The following is a 13,701-nucleotide window of genomic DNA, read 5'->3' as shown; positions in this document are numbered from 1 at the left end:
GAAACACAGAAACCCCAAAGGATGTGCAAAAGGGATTATAATAAAAGGCAGATCTACAAAGTATTGGCCTCTTCCACTTCATACATCATACTTTATTTTGTTTTGTCTCATAAAACTGAACACGCTGGGAACTGGTTGTTACACCACAATGTTGTAAAGATTTAGTACAGGGGTCTGCAATCTGAAGCTCCAGAGCCATAATCAATCAATCAATCAAGTTTATTTGTACAGCATATTTGAGGAACAAGGTAGTTCAAAGTGCTTTACATCATAAAAACACAAAAATACAAAGTAATAAAATACACCAAGCACCAGTGGTTATTTGGTCTTTATGCATCGCTCTTAATAACAGTTGAGCAAACTATAATGTTTGTAAATACAAAACAAATGAGCTTTGGCGGGAATTCAGCTTTTTTTGTTAAATAATTGCATTAAATTTCTAAACAGACTGTTTGTACCAGCAATATTCTTTCAGATCTATTTTCAGAAACTATTTTCTTTTTGCAATTTTTTATTTTAAAACATACTTAAATTTAATCAAAAATATAAGTTGTCTTTTTTTGTTTTTTCTTCAAATGATCACGCAACTTTTTTTCTAATTATCCGAGCAGTAGTTATGAATAAAAAAAACAAAACAAGAGTTATTCGGGAACAAAATATACTTTTTGTGAATAGAAGATAAATAGATGTTTTGTTTGCTTCAGATTTGTCGGATTATTAATAATTAACATTAACTCACAAAAATAAATCCATAGTTCTTTAAATAAAACGACTCTTCCGGGTATCTTACGCATACGTAGCTCTACAGAAAGTCCGCCCCTCCCACTAACTCAGCGTTACACAAGCGCCTGTCTTGCAGAAGGTTGTAGTGCTGAGTGGAGGACGCACAGCGTGAGGAACGTCAAAAATGGGGGCGAAAATTAAAATCGAATACTGGTAATTCTCTGTTTTTGGTGCTTTTTAAATATCTCCTGTGCTATTATTCAACATTTGCATCCTGTGTTATCGCTGTGAGTCTAATTTTTTGGTGTTGTTTACCAGCCGATAGCCTTGTTAGTAAAAAAAAAAACAAAAAAAAAACTGCAAGTTTCTGCTCCGCTTCTGTTTGCGTTTAGCTTGAAATCCATGTGTTGTTTGTTCCCTGTAGCGGTGGATGAGGTTACAGACCTCGCTATGCGAGGCTCGCCCAATCCATTCAGGGCAAGTTTCCCGATGCGGAGGTGACGGGCTTTGTGGGAAGGAGAGGTAAAACACAAGTCATGCTGACGAGTCAAACTATTTCAAGCATTCATCTTGTGGTTTCCTTGCTGCTTTTCAACACAGGATTCTTTAAAGTGCTTCCTCTTTTTCTACTGAAATTACAGGCAGCTTCGAAGTTGAAATAAACGAGCAGCTGGTTTTTTCCAAGCTTGAGTCGGGTGGCTTCCCATCTGCGGATGACGTGAGTATCCTGCACACATTCAGTTTCCTCTGAATCCAGAGCAGCCTGGTTTGTGCTATATATTTATTTTTCCCCCTATTGTAGATTTTGGCTGCAGTTCATGCTGCCTATGATGGAAAACCTGTGCAGAAGATCACTAAGAAGAACTAGTGATCTGTAGCATCAGCAGCATGATGGAGGCGCCTCCCTGCCCAGCTCCGTCCGGCCCGGATGAAGCTGTCTGACCACACGCTGCGTCAGCTGGCTCCTCTCTCTTCTCCTATTTGATTCTTCAGGCTGTTAATGATTGCTGTAACTTAAAATCATAAAGGTCACAGTATGACGAATGCCTTCCTGGAGGTTCATTCATAGGAACAGAGATGAGGAGAAGTTGTCACAGATGGGAATAAGGGAGCGCGCGCACGTCTGCCTCTGTAGCTGGCATTTTTCTAAGCCTTCGGTGTCTGAATCTTTTGTTTCCTTTTTTCGCATGCGGGTTGGAATTTATATTGAACGTAAAAGATCTTGATGGGTGAAATGAATAAATAGGAAAAGAAACTACTGATGTCTTTGCACAACTTTGTTGAGCAATTTTAGTCTTGTCGTTTCCTCAGAGCTAGTCTTCGCTTTTGGGTGGAAGTTGTGGTTCTGTGGCTTGAATAGCTTTAAGCAAGATTGTTTTTAATTTGTTCCAAAACATCGATATTCACATCCACAAATACTGGAGACGTATTCAGCTGCGTACCTGAGAACTGTCATTATTAATGTAACGGGATTTCTTTTCTAATTTTCCACTTCAAACTGCAGATTCTTATTAAAGCAAATCCTTGTTAAAGACAGTAGTTGTCATCTCTTCTTTAATGCAATGTTTTGGCTGCACCCAAACCAGTTTTTCTTAGCATTCCCACCTCGACATGTTTGTTGCTCGAGCCACTCCTTTGGGCGTCTTCCTGTCTTAATCCCTCGGCTGCTAATGTTCTGGTGGTTCCTCTGCACCAGGTTATGTTTTGCATAAACTGACTACATGACGACGGCTGCTGAAAATCCCCTGCGCTGGACACACCTTTCCATATTCTGTTGGAAACTGCTTGTGATTTTACCTGTAAAACGTTTACAATCTTTTCAACAAGTCTGTTCATTTCAAAAGACAAGAGCCAGATGCTGGTGTGCATATATTTCTATTTTTTACTTTATTTGTATTCATTTTTATGCATACAAGTACAATCAAACACGAGGGCTAGGACAGGAACAGACATTCACACTGATGACCGTTACAATTTTACAGACATTTCACTGAATGTCGTCACAAAAATAAAAACGAGGAAAACTCCCAGGCGTCTGTCAGTCAGAGTGGAATCATAAGAATGAACTGTTGCATGCCTTTGACTATAAAACGATCCCATTTTTCCCAAAGTCTCTCTCCTTTCTCCTTCTGGAGATGTAAAAGTCAACATTTCCATATTATGGATCAGGTTTATAATAGTCACAAGAAACAGTAGGGGGTCTAGGTTGGAGCCAACATTCAGCAATCGCCTTCTTACTTGCAATCATAGATATCTTCAACAGGTATGTGTATTCAGAGGCACATAGCAGGAAATGAAAAGACTAAAGTTATGCCCAGAATTTCATAGATTACTCGATCAACGTCAATCCAGAAGGTCTTCAGCTAAAGACAGTCCCAAAAGATGGAGACCACACCGCATTCCCTCCAGCAACAGGACTGCTAACCGCCCAGCCTCAGTCTCTGCTGTGGCGTAATTAAAAATCTGATTAGATTTAGAAATGTATGTATTTCTTAATCCTCACATGGAGAGCTAACTCATGGCTTTAGTAGAAGTAGTTATGCTTTGTGTTTCCACTAAGGGGCGCCAAATCAAAGAGGACTTGGTTCTTCACTGCAGCCTTCCCTCTATCCAGAAGTGAAATTTAGTCTGTTTTGAAAGGACCGGTAAATCACAAGTCATGCTGACGAATGAAACTATTTGAAGCGTTCATCTTGATATTCACATGAGGCTTTCTGGCTGCGTTTCAAACTAAGATTCCTTACATTGCTTCCTTTTTTTCATCTTCTGAAATTGCAGGCAGAAGAACTACTGCAGAGCCGGAAAGTTGTCTGTAGTTTGTCAATGTTTTGTGTCTTGTGGTAGTTTTACACCAGGAACGAACAAACGTTGATAAACTGAGATTTAATGTGATAGAGTTCACAGATTGAGTTCATGGAAATCAGTCTTTCTAACACATGTCTCTGGATGTAAACTCTTCTGTTTGTAGTTTTTATTTCCATCCATTTTCCCATCAACGGTAACCAGGGATCCGGTTCCTGCTTTAGAAAACGTTCCTGAAACATGACACTGCCACCACCTTTTTCAACATCAGAATGGGTTGTTCATAGCCTGGTAAAAATAAAAAACAGCCTTTTGTACTGAACTGTCCTTCACACAAAGGGTCTGGGCTCTCTGCTACTGAGAAAAGATCCTGAAGACATGGACAATGTTGAGATTTAAAATTTTACCGAATCGATAACGTTTGCCTTTGACGTATGTCTAGGGAATTGATGGTTTTTGCACAACTCAGTGCCATGATGAAGGCAAAACCTTGAATCCATCAGCATCTTTAGGAACAATTTACTTTGTAGTGTAGAGTGAAATTTGTCAAACAGATTTTAACGCCAAAACCAGTGCTGACCAAAAAAAGAAAAACACAAAGCAACATTGAAGTTTTTCCAAAAAACAGGCAGTTCATTCCAAACACTTTTAGGAAAGTGTCCTGACTGAATCTGACTGATGAGACAAAAACACATCCTGTTACATCTGCCACACGATTAACACAACATTTAAAAACAGAAACATGAGGCCAACTGTCAAACATGGAGCTAGTAGTGTGATGGTCTACGTCCCACTGTCTGACCGGATGTTTTATCGTCCATGGCTGCATGCACTTTTGAGTGCGTACTAGAGTAAAAATTATTACCAAGCACTGGTCAGGTAAAATCACTCAATCAGGTTTATTTATGAATTGTGCACAACTCAGAGCTCGTAGGGCAATCAGTAATGAAGCAGATCTGGATGAAAAGCTCTGCCAGGCAGAGGCAACACATAGGTTTTATAGCAAGGATAAAGGAATTCAAAACATATGTGAGACAGTCTGGCTCTGATGCAGCTGTGGGAAACAACTTCCAACCTTGTACATGTAACCCAAATAGTTCTTTTTGGTGAGAGTTCACAAGCATTTCATATAACATGATCAGCAGATGTTAACATAGTAATTTTCCACCACAATTATCTGAGTGCATTTTACAAAATATGCATCTCTGAGACCCAGGCATCAAGCGGACAGTAGGAGAGACGTCCTATGCTAATTTGCAAACTCATTTTCATTTTGGGTTAAATCAAGATCATGAATGTTCTTAAAGGGCCGGTCCCTGATAAAACCCATATAATATAAAATTATATGGGTTTTAAAATATTAATATATACCTGTCTGCATTTTAAAAATGAAACATCTTTTTGTACTGTTCAGTCCCTTCAGGATTTTGCGACTGAGTTTGTGATTTGTTTTTTTTTGCAATTAAAATCACCAATTTTGCAGAGCTAATTTAGAAATAGTTTCACAAAATTTTGTGATATTTGCGTTTATGTATGATGCTAATTGTGACTTTGTTAATCATCATATCGATCACGGACAAACTTATAACTAGAAATTAAATTAGGCTGAGGAAGTATTATTGTAAAAGTACAAAATACTGCCATCTACCGGTGGGAGTTAGTGGTCAGTTAAACCCAATGTTTTTGCCATTTTTGCAGAAAATTTGTAATAAACTTACAGTTATACATTTGGCGTGAAAAAATATGGGAATTTAGTTTAATCAGAAAAAAACTGGATGGACTGTTTGATGTAATTTAGGGTCTGGAGTCTTGAGGGCCACACAAAAAGCTGAAGCGGACCAGATTTGGCCCCTGGGCCTTGAGTTTGCCACATGTGTCCTAAGCCTTTATTCATTCACAGCAATACAAAAGATTCACTGAGAATCTAACAGAAAATACTGACCAGATAGATTTTATTCTTTCAATAAACAAAATAATGATTTTAAAACTGCATTTTGTGCAGTTTTTAAATGTTTCAAATCAAATTTGTGTGAGTTGAAACATTTAGGCCTGACAAAACAAACAAAAAACAAATAGGGGACACTTGTAAAGAAAAAAGCAAATACTTTTTCACACCACAAGACTAAAGCACAAATAGTCTGTAATTTTTCAAATGTATGTTCAGCTATAAAACTAAAAGAGTTTTAAAAGAGTTAGTCTAAAGACAGTAGTTCCTCTGCCGTCGTAGTTTTATTCTGTACATCTCTGTAACGTTATATGCAGGGCATTTTTCATTGTCAAATGTTTTGCTAGAGTTTCTCTTTTTGTCATATGATATGAGGAAGTCCAAAACAGTTCGCCTCATTGTGTAATTTGTAACGTACAGCTTCACAAATGTGCTTCGCTGGAGGCCAAAGATTTGGTATCAATTTGGATAATGTGTCAGGAACTCTGGTTTTTCATTTGATACTTTAAGGCACTTTGAATTTATTTCTCAGACACATGTTTGGGGTAATGTTTGCAGTAGGATAAAATCTCCATGGCTGGACTGTCCCTCTTTACAACCTTATGGAGATTTGCAGCATGCAAAACAGTGGGTTAAAAATGTGCACATACACCAGGAAGCTTCAGATGCCCTGACAGATACAATGTTGCATGATTACTAACATGATGTGAGAGTTTTTCCTACTGCGTGTAGAAAAAACTTTTTTTTTGTTACTTTTAAAATGTATCTGTTGCATTTCATTATAAGTTAACAGCTTGAAATAATATATATATTATATAGTACTATGATATTATATACTGTAGGTTTGTCTTAAAGAAGGACAACGGCCCTATTCACACAGCAAAGCCAACAACACAATGGCTTTGATCAATATCATGTGGTAAGCACCGGTAGTAAAAAGACCTAATCCATTTGAGAATCTGTTGCATGTCTTGATTTTCAAGACATGCAACATGTGTCATAAGCATTTATGGCACATGCTTATCATAAAAACTGATAAGCTTGAGTCATTTTGTAAAGAGGATTAGGCAAAACCTTCTATCTAAAAATGTGTGCACCTCGAAGAAACATAGAAACCCCAAAGGACTTGCAAATGTGATTATAGCAAAAGGTGGATCTGCAAAGTAAACTGCAAAGTTTGTAAATACAGATATAAAAACAGAGCTGTGCTTCAGCAGTGACGCAGCTTTATCATGAAATAGTTGCACTAAATTTCCACAACAGATTGACTCAGTGCCAGCATTATTTTTCTTAGATCTACTTTCTTGTTCTTAGGTTGAAAACTATATTCTATTTGCAATACTTTCATGTTTTTCTTTATTTCAAACTCTAAAAATAGGAACAAAACCTGGTAATTTCATAATATTTATCAAAATTAAAAGTTTTCTTTTCTTTTCTTTTTTCAAAAGGCAGTATAACTTTTTCAAACTATACAAACAGTGGTTTTGCATAAAGGATTAAGCACAAGTTATTCAGAAAAAAAAAACAGAAAATTTTTTAATAACATAGTGAAGAACAAGTAAATCCCCGTTTTATTTATACCGTGTAAATGATTTGTCGATATAACTGACACTGACAAAACGATTCTTCCGGGTTTGATACGCATACGTCAATCCATTACGTAAAATAAGCCCCGCCCCTCTTGCTAGCAACATTATACAAACGCCCTGTGTAGAAGCCTGGGTAGAAGCTAGTAGCACCGAGTAGCTACGCATATAGCTTGAGAAACGTCGAAAATGGGGGTGGAAATCCAAGTCGAATACTGGTAATTCTTCTTTTTGGTGCCATTTTCCATATCTCCAACTTTTTTATTTCAACATTTGTATCTTACATTATTCCTTTGAGTCTAATTTAATGCGGAGTTGTGGTGTTTGTTTACCAGCTGTTAGCACTGCCGGTCCACAGCTACAAGTTTCTGCTCCGCTTCTGTTTGTTTTTAGTTTAATCTCCATGTTTTCTCTGTTTCCTGTAGCGGTGGATGAGGTTACGAACCCCGCTATCGGGAGCTCGCCAGTGTCGCTAAAGGCGAGTTTCCCGATGCGGTGGTGTCGGGCTTTGTGGGAAGGACAGGTAAATCAAGTCATGCTGACAAATGAAACTATTTGAAGCGTTCATATTGATGTTTCCTTGTGGTTTTCTGGCTGGCTGGCTTTCAAGCCTCTTTAAAGTTCCTCTTTTTTTTTCTTATGAAATTACAGGCAGCTTCGAAATAGTAATAAACGGGCAGCTCATCTTTTCCAAGCTTGAGTCAGGTGGATTCCCATATGAGGATGACGTGAGTATCCTCCACACATTCAGTCTGCTCTGAACCCAGAGCAGCCTGGTTTATGCTATATATTTATTTTCCCCCTGCTGTAGATTATCAATGCAGTCCAGGATGCTTATGATGGGAAACCCGTGCAGAAGATCACCAAAAGCCGCCCGCCGTGCGTCATCTTGTAGCTCTCCTTCTGATCTGCTGTAACATCAGCAGCATGATGGAGGGCGCCTCCCTGCCCAGCTCCATCCGGCCCGGATGAAGCTGTCTGACCACACGCTGCGTCAGCTGGCTCCTCTCTCTTCTCCTATTTGATTCTTCAGGCTGTTAATGATTGCTGTAACCTAAAATCATAAAGGTCACAGTATGACGAATGCCTTCCTGGAGGTTCATTCATAGGAACAGAGATAAGGAGAAGTTGTCACAGATGGGAATAAGGGAGCGCACACGTCTGCCTCTGTAGCTGGCATTTTAAATGCCAGCTATAAAAAAATATATATTTTTTTATTTTATCGCATGCAGCTAGGGATTTATGTTAAACACAAAATATTTTGAAGGGTGAAACCAATGAATAGGAAGAGAAACTACTGATGTCTTTCCACAGCTGTTGAGCAATTTTATTTTCATTTCCTCAGAGCTAGTCTTCGCTTTTGGGAATGAGTTGTGGTTCTGTGGCTTTAAGCTTTTAAAGTGAGCATGAACCAAGTAAATTTTTCACCTGTTCTAAAACATATATTCAATTTAAACTCTTACATACTGCTTTCAGCTGCTTAACTGAGAACCATCATTTGTTGTTGTAATAAGATTTCTCATTTCCCACTTCGGTTGATATTGGAACTGCAGAATTTTAATAAAGTAAATCCTTGTTATATACAGTCATCTCTTCTTCTCTACACCCACACCAGTTATTCGTAGCATTCCCACCTCGGCATGTTATTTGCTTGTGAGGCTCCTTTGGGAGGCTTCATATCCCCTCGGCTTCTCTTCTGGTAGAACAGGCCGTTCCTGGGCAACAGGTTATGTTTTGCATAAACACATGACATGACTACGGCTACTCAAAATCTTTCATTTTCAAACTTCCGTGTCGGACACACCTTTAAATGTTATGATTGAATCTGTTTGTGGCTTTATCTGTTAAACATTTACAGTGCTACCATCATTTCTAAATGAAAATCTTCTGAAACCAGAGCAAGATGCAGATAAATGCATACAAATTTTAATCTTCTCCTCATGGAGAGTTGGATTATTTCATTAGTAAAATAAAGTTAAGCTGTGTGTTTGCACGAAGGGGCGCCAAAATCAAAGAGGTGGAGCATAGAAGATAAAATTAGTCTTTGTGGGAAGGACAGTTAACAGTCATGCTGATGAATGAAACAATTTGAAGCATCGATCTTGAGATTCTCTTGTTTTCTACTCTTTCAAGCCAAGATTATTTAAATGTTTCCTCTTTTTCTTCGTTTGTAATCACAGGTGGAAGAACTGAAGCTAAAACGTTGCCAACATTGTATTCATTGTAGTTTTACACAGTGAATATTTTTAATCTCTTTAAAACCTCAAACTTCAAAAACTGAGGTTTTCATATTCTGTCACTCTGGAAGGTCTAATTAGGAATTAATTTCATTTAATTCTCGATTCATTAAATTGAATTTTGGGTTTTCAATTTTTAAATCGATGGTTTTTATTTGTTTATTTAAAATATAAAAGTATATAACACATACCTTCATATAAAAGGCATACGCTCCACCTCCCATGTGATTTTTTTTTCTTACCTAACTGAACAAGACAAAATATGTACACAAGGTGAAAATAAAATAGAGATGCACTTATACATACATAAATATTAATTTATGTTTGTATATTTTTTATACTTGCAGATCAAACAGATCGCCAGAAGATGGCGGTGTTTACTTCCACCCTGTTAACTGATAGGCGTTAAACTTGGGATTTTACCAAACAGCAGGTTTATTGATGATTAAGTCATTTTTTCAAAGTGTTGAGGAATCTTGCAGTTGATCATTCAATGTTAAACTGAATGATAAATCGTTGACATTACATGGTTTTTACTCTGATTCCACGTGGAAATGAAAATAAATTGGTCATTGTCCAAGTTCATTCTCTCGACTTAGTGTTGTTCCAGATGATCAGATACATTTTAACATCAGGCAAAGCTAACTTGGGTAATACCACATGTGTAAGTAAAAAAGATTTTTATTTTAAATAAAACCTTATATCATTATTTGGTTAGATTTTTCTTCCCACTTCATTAAGTCCAGACTAATAGAAGAAAGAAATCAGTTAAACAGAACCTGGATGACAACATGAAGTAGGAAAGAAAAAAAAAAAAAGCAAATGATGGTCCTGATCTAAAAAATAAATAAAGTAAGAACAAAATGAGAACTGAGTTAGTTAAACCTTTGTCAGTCTGGAAAAGACTTTTCTTCCAAGTGTTTTGTACTTCAGTGAAGCTCAATGTGAAGTAAAATCTGCAAATATAGAAAACATGGAGCAGTGGCGAATCCTCCCAGGGGCAACTCACCTGCCAGAATTACCCCAAGAGTTCAGTGGCATCACATGGGTAATAGGGCAAACACTTCTTCAACACTCTTTATGTAGCTATGCATTATTTCTATTGACGTCAATTGTGCCTGAAAGAACTAAAAGGATTTTGTTTTGTTTTGTTAGCCAATGTGGCTTTTTCCCCTTCCATTCTTTTCCACCTTGCTGCAAATAAAAACAAATTAATATTAAAACAGTAATAATAATAACAACAAGACAGCTGAAAGGTCATAAGTATGAAAACTTTATTTCTGTTTATTTAAAAAATAAAATTAAGCTTTAGCTTGCACTCCTAAGAAATTAAAACTGTTGCTTTGTTTTCAGGAGCGTTTTGTGTTGATGCTCATGATAAAAAAATATTTAAAAAAATATAAACAAACTATGACATGTATAAATTATCATTTTCGAAGTAAAAAAAATTAAATTTTATATCGATGTAATAAAGGTTTAGCTGAATTAAAATGAATGAACGGCGGCCCTCGCTGTGTTGCCCTTTTGCTGTAGGTGGGTCTTTGATTCTGGCTCTTAGTGATAACTCACACCAGTCTGCTTGCTGAGGAGCTGATAGAGCTCATATTTGCATCTTTTCCCATAAAATAACTGAATGTTTTAAAACAGCGGTGTTAAACTCATCTTCGTTTTGAGCCAAATCAAGATCCTGAACGCTCTTAAAGGGCCGGTTGTGCCAGAATGTATTGATAAAACCTGATCACAAACTGTTAAAATATCAATGAGTTCTTAAAATTAAATAATATTATTTAGCATCTTTTAAGTTCCTCCAGAATTTTGTGACTTTTTGTGATTATTTTGCAATAAAAATAAAAGTGTTTGTGATATTAATTTGGAAATATCTGCAGTTATTTGCAACTTTTTAAATAGATCATGGATCTGATATCAATTAAGGCTGAAGCAGCTGTTTAGTTCAAGTAAGAAAGTTTTTGGCAATTTTTGAGATAAATCTGCAATAAACTCCCAATTATGCATTAGAACAGAAATGTGCGGGGATTTGTTGATTTTGTGTGAATTTCCACAATAATTCTGGAGGGACTGACTGATGTAATTTGACAGTAAAGAGATAAAAACTGCATTGATTTGACTGATAACATAATATGTAAGCACATTTAGTGTTTAGTCTAAACACTAAATATGCTTAGACTAAAAGCACATTTAGCCACATAAAAAGCTACGGCGGGCCGGATTTGGCCCACGGGCCTCGAGTTTGACACATCTAGAAAAATACCTTTATATACTACTTATATTTATTTTTGTTAAGCTACAGATTTCATTCATATTCAAAATTCTTTGACTGCAGTAAATTCATAAAGTTTATGAAGTGAAGTTCAAAAACTCTTCTTTGATTTGAGCCGTTGGGTCATTTTTGAGGTTTTTAAAAAGACTTAAAGGTCAGTTTACACTCTGTCCACATAACCGGTGTTTCTTTTCATTCACTTTATAACTGTGCAGCAGTGAAACCTTTTTAAATATGAAGATGTGTGAAAACTGGGAGTGTCTGTGCTGTGTGAGTGAAGCCACATGGCCACCACAGATAGCTTCTACGAGGTGTGATAACACGCTGCTACCACAGAGGGTCTAAAACTGGGCCCCACTGTGTTTCCTCAGCATGGATAACATTAATAAACTCGGTCGACTTTATTAGATTGTACGCTGGATACGCTTCAAGAATCACTTTGTTCCGTTGATTTAAAATTAAGACACTTATAATAGTTCTTCTGTAATGTGGGTTTTCGAAAAAAAAAAAAAAAAAAAAAAAGATTTTTGATATTTTGGCTTATCGTAGTGAAATAAGTAAATCATAAAACCTCAAATTAATACACACAGAATAAAAATGCATGCCAGGAAGCTTGAAATTATTTTCATGGTTGAAAATAACGTACTTGTGCAGAAACAGTTGCAGGAAATCTCATTTCAGAATCTTAAATCCAAGTAAAATTTTTGCTTAGGACCACAATTAATTCTGAATTTACTGAGAGCGAAGAAACGAATCAAAGCTTTGCAAGCTAAAATCAGCAAAGAGGGCGACTGAAATCTCCTAAAAACGACTTTCCTTGACAGTCTCACAATCTGGACTCTTCTAAACAAAGCCAATCAATCCTGACGACATGAGAAGCCCTTGTGACACGGTCAGGTAATGCTGGGATAGCTCCTTATCAGTTCCTCTAGACTCCATGCAGCTGCAGTTCTTGGAGCAAAAGGAGGCTAAATATGAAACTACTTGTGTTTTTCACAGATTCTTTTCTTTTCCCTGTTTAAATCAAAGCCAATGCAGAACGGAGGCATTTTTAACTGGTGTTGTAAGTCCTTTGGATCGAGCCGTGTGTCAGCAGGTATGCAGGAGTTCAGAGCCGAGTTCTTCACGACCAAACCTTCAGGAGGTACGTTCCCAAACAGCAGGTCACTGAAGCATGCTAATGTCAAACAGCAGTTGCAACTGTAGCCAAACTGCAAAAACACAACAAGCAGGAGGAAAACGATTGCTTAGCAAGTTAAGTTGAGGTTGAAGTTGAAGTTTGCTTTTCTTCTACTTGATAAAACAACAGCAGCAGTGAGTGGCTGGTGAAGTGCTGCTGCTCAGCAGCTGATTCTGTGCACAGCGACTAAAATCAGTTCTGCTACCTGAGTTTTTTTTTTTTATCTCTACAGGTTTCTGTTTTTTCTGCAGCTGAAAGCTTCAAACAATAAAATAATTCACAGGTATGCAATTTTACACGACAAATAAGTAACATTAAAACTGAATATGCATTCTCATACTTATCCTTGGATATCATCCAACTGATTCTCACAAAAATCAAAACGTAGCTTTGGCATTACAGGAAATGTTTGAGATTTTAAGAGCCAAGAGCTTTTGAGGTCACTTTGAGGGCCGGAGAAGAAATTAAATAAAAAAGTTAAATAATGTGTAACAAAATCAGAAGTTCTCTTCGTTGTGGATTTATCAGTCCTGCTAATCACTTTTTAATTGTTGCATGGAAGACTGGAGATAACATTTCTTTGTTCAATCCTAAAGTGATTATTCCTGAATGGTGACAATTTACTGGAAAACTTGTTTCCTTTGTAGCGATTTGATTAGATTAGTGATGGTACGACCTCTGCTTCAGCAAGTCACGTCGACATAATGACTCCAATCACAGTGGCATCCTAATACAAATGAGCAAACCTTCTCCACTTATGTGCAGAAATCTTGAATGAAGTTCTTTCATTTCCAGGTAATTTAGAGGTATTTTAAAGTGTTCATAATTAAAAGTTCCTGGAGACTTGAGAAGCTAGACGTTCTTTGAGCAAAGAAAGTAAAATCTGCTTTATAAATCAGTGGTGTCAAACTAATTTTTATTTTGTTGCCAAATAAAGATCCTGAAGGCTC

At 37.0% G+C, this 13,701-nt stretch overlaps 1 protein-coding gene and 1 pseudogene across 2 annotated transcripts; both read left to right on the top strand.

Moving 5' to 3' along the window:
- Positions 1-800: 800 nt before the first annotated feature.
- LOC106931616 (migration and invasion enhancer 1-like) lies at positions 801-2,259 on the top strand (annotated as a pseudogene). The gene is made up of 4 exons (XR_015763913.1): positions 801-936; positions 1,148-1,245; positions 1,365-1,441; positions 1,526-2,259. The product of XR_015763913.1 is annotated as a migration and invasion enhancer 1-like (transcript).
- Positions 2,260-7,122: 4,863 nt separating this feature from the next.
- mien1 (migration and invasion enhancer 1) lies at positions 7,123-8,637 on the top strand. Its single transcript, XM_015009824.2, has 4 exons — positions 7,123-7,274; positions 7,482-7,579; positions 7,708-7,784; positions 7,868-8,637. Exons 1-4 carry the CDS (start codon positions 7,246-7,248, stop codon positions 7,949-7,951), a joined length of 288 nt encoding a protein of 95 aa, XP_014865310.1. The 5' UTR covers positions 7,123-7,245; the 3' UTR covers positions 7,952-8,637.
- Positions 8,638-13,701: the final 5,064 nt, after the last annotated feature.

Source organism: Poecilia mexicana, unplaced genomic scaffold (genome assembly GCF_051168715.1).
Source record: "Poecilia mexicana isolate PSO_F unplaced genomic scaffold, ASM5116871v1 scaffold_8, whole genome shotgun sequence".
Taxonomy (NCBI): Eukaryota; Metazoa; Chordata; class Actinopteri; order Cyprinodontiformes; family Poeciliidae; genus Poecilia; species Poecilia mexicana.
The sequence above is the reverse complement of the archived record's forward strand: the minus strand, read 5'-3'. Positions and strand labels throughout refer to the sequence as shown.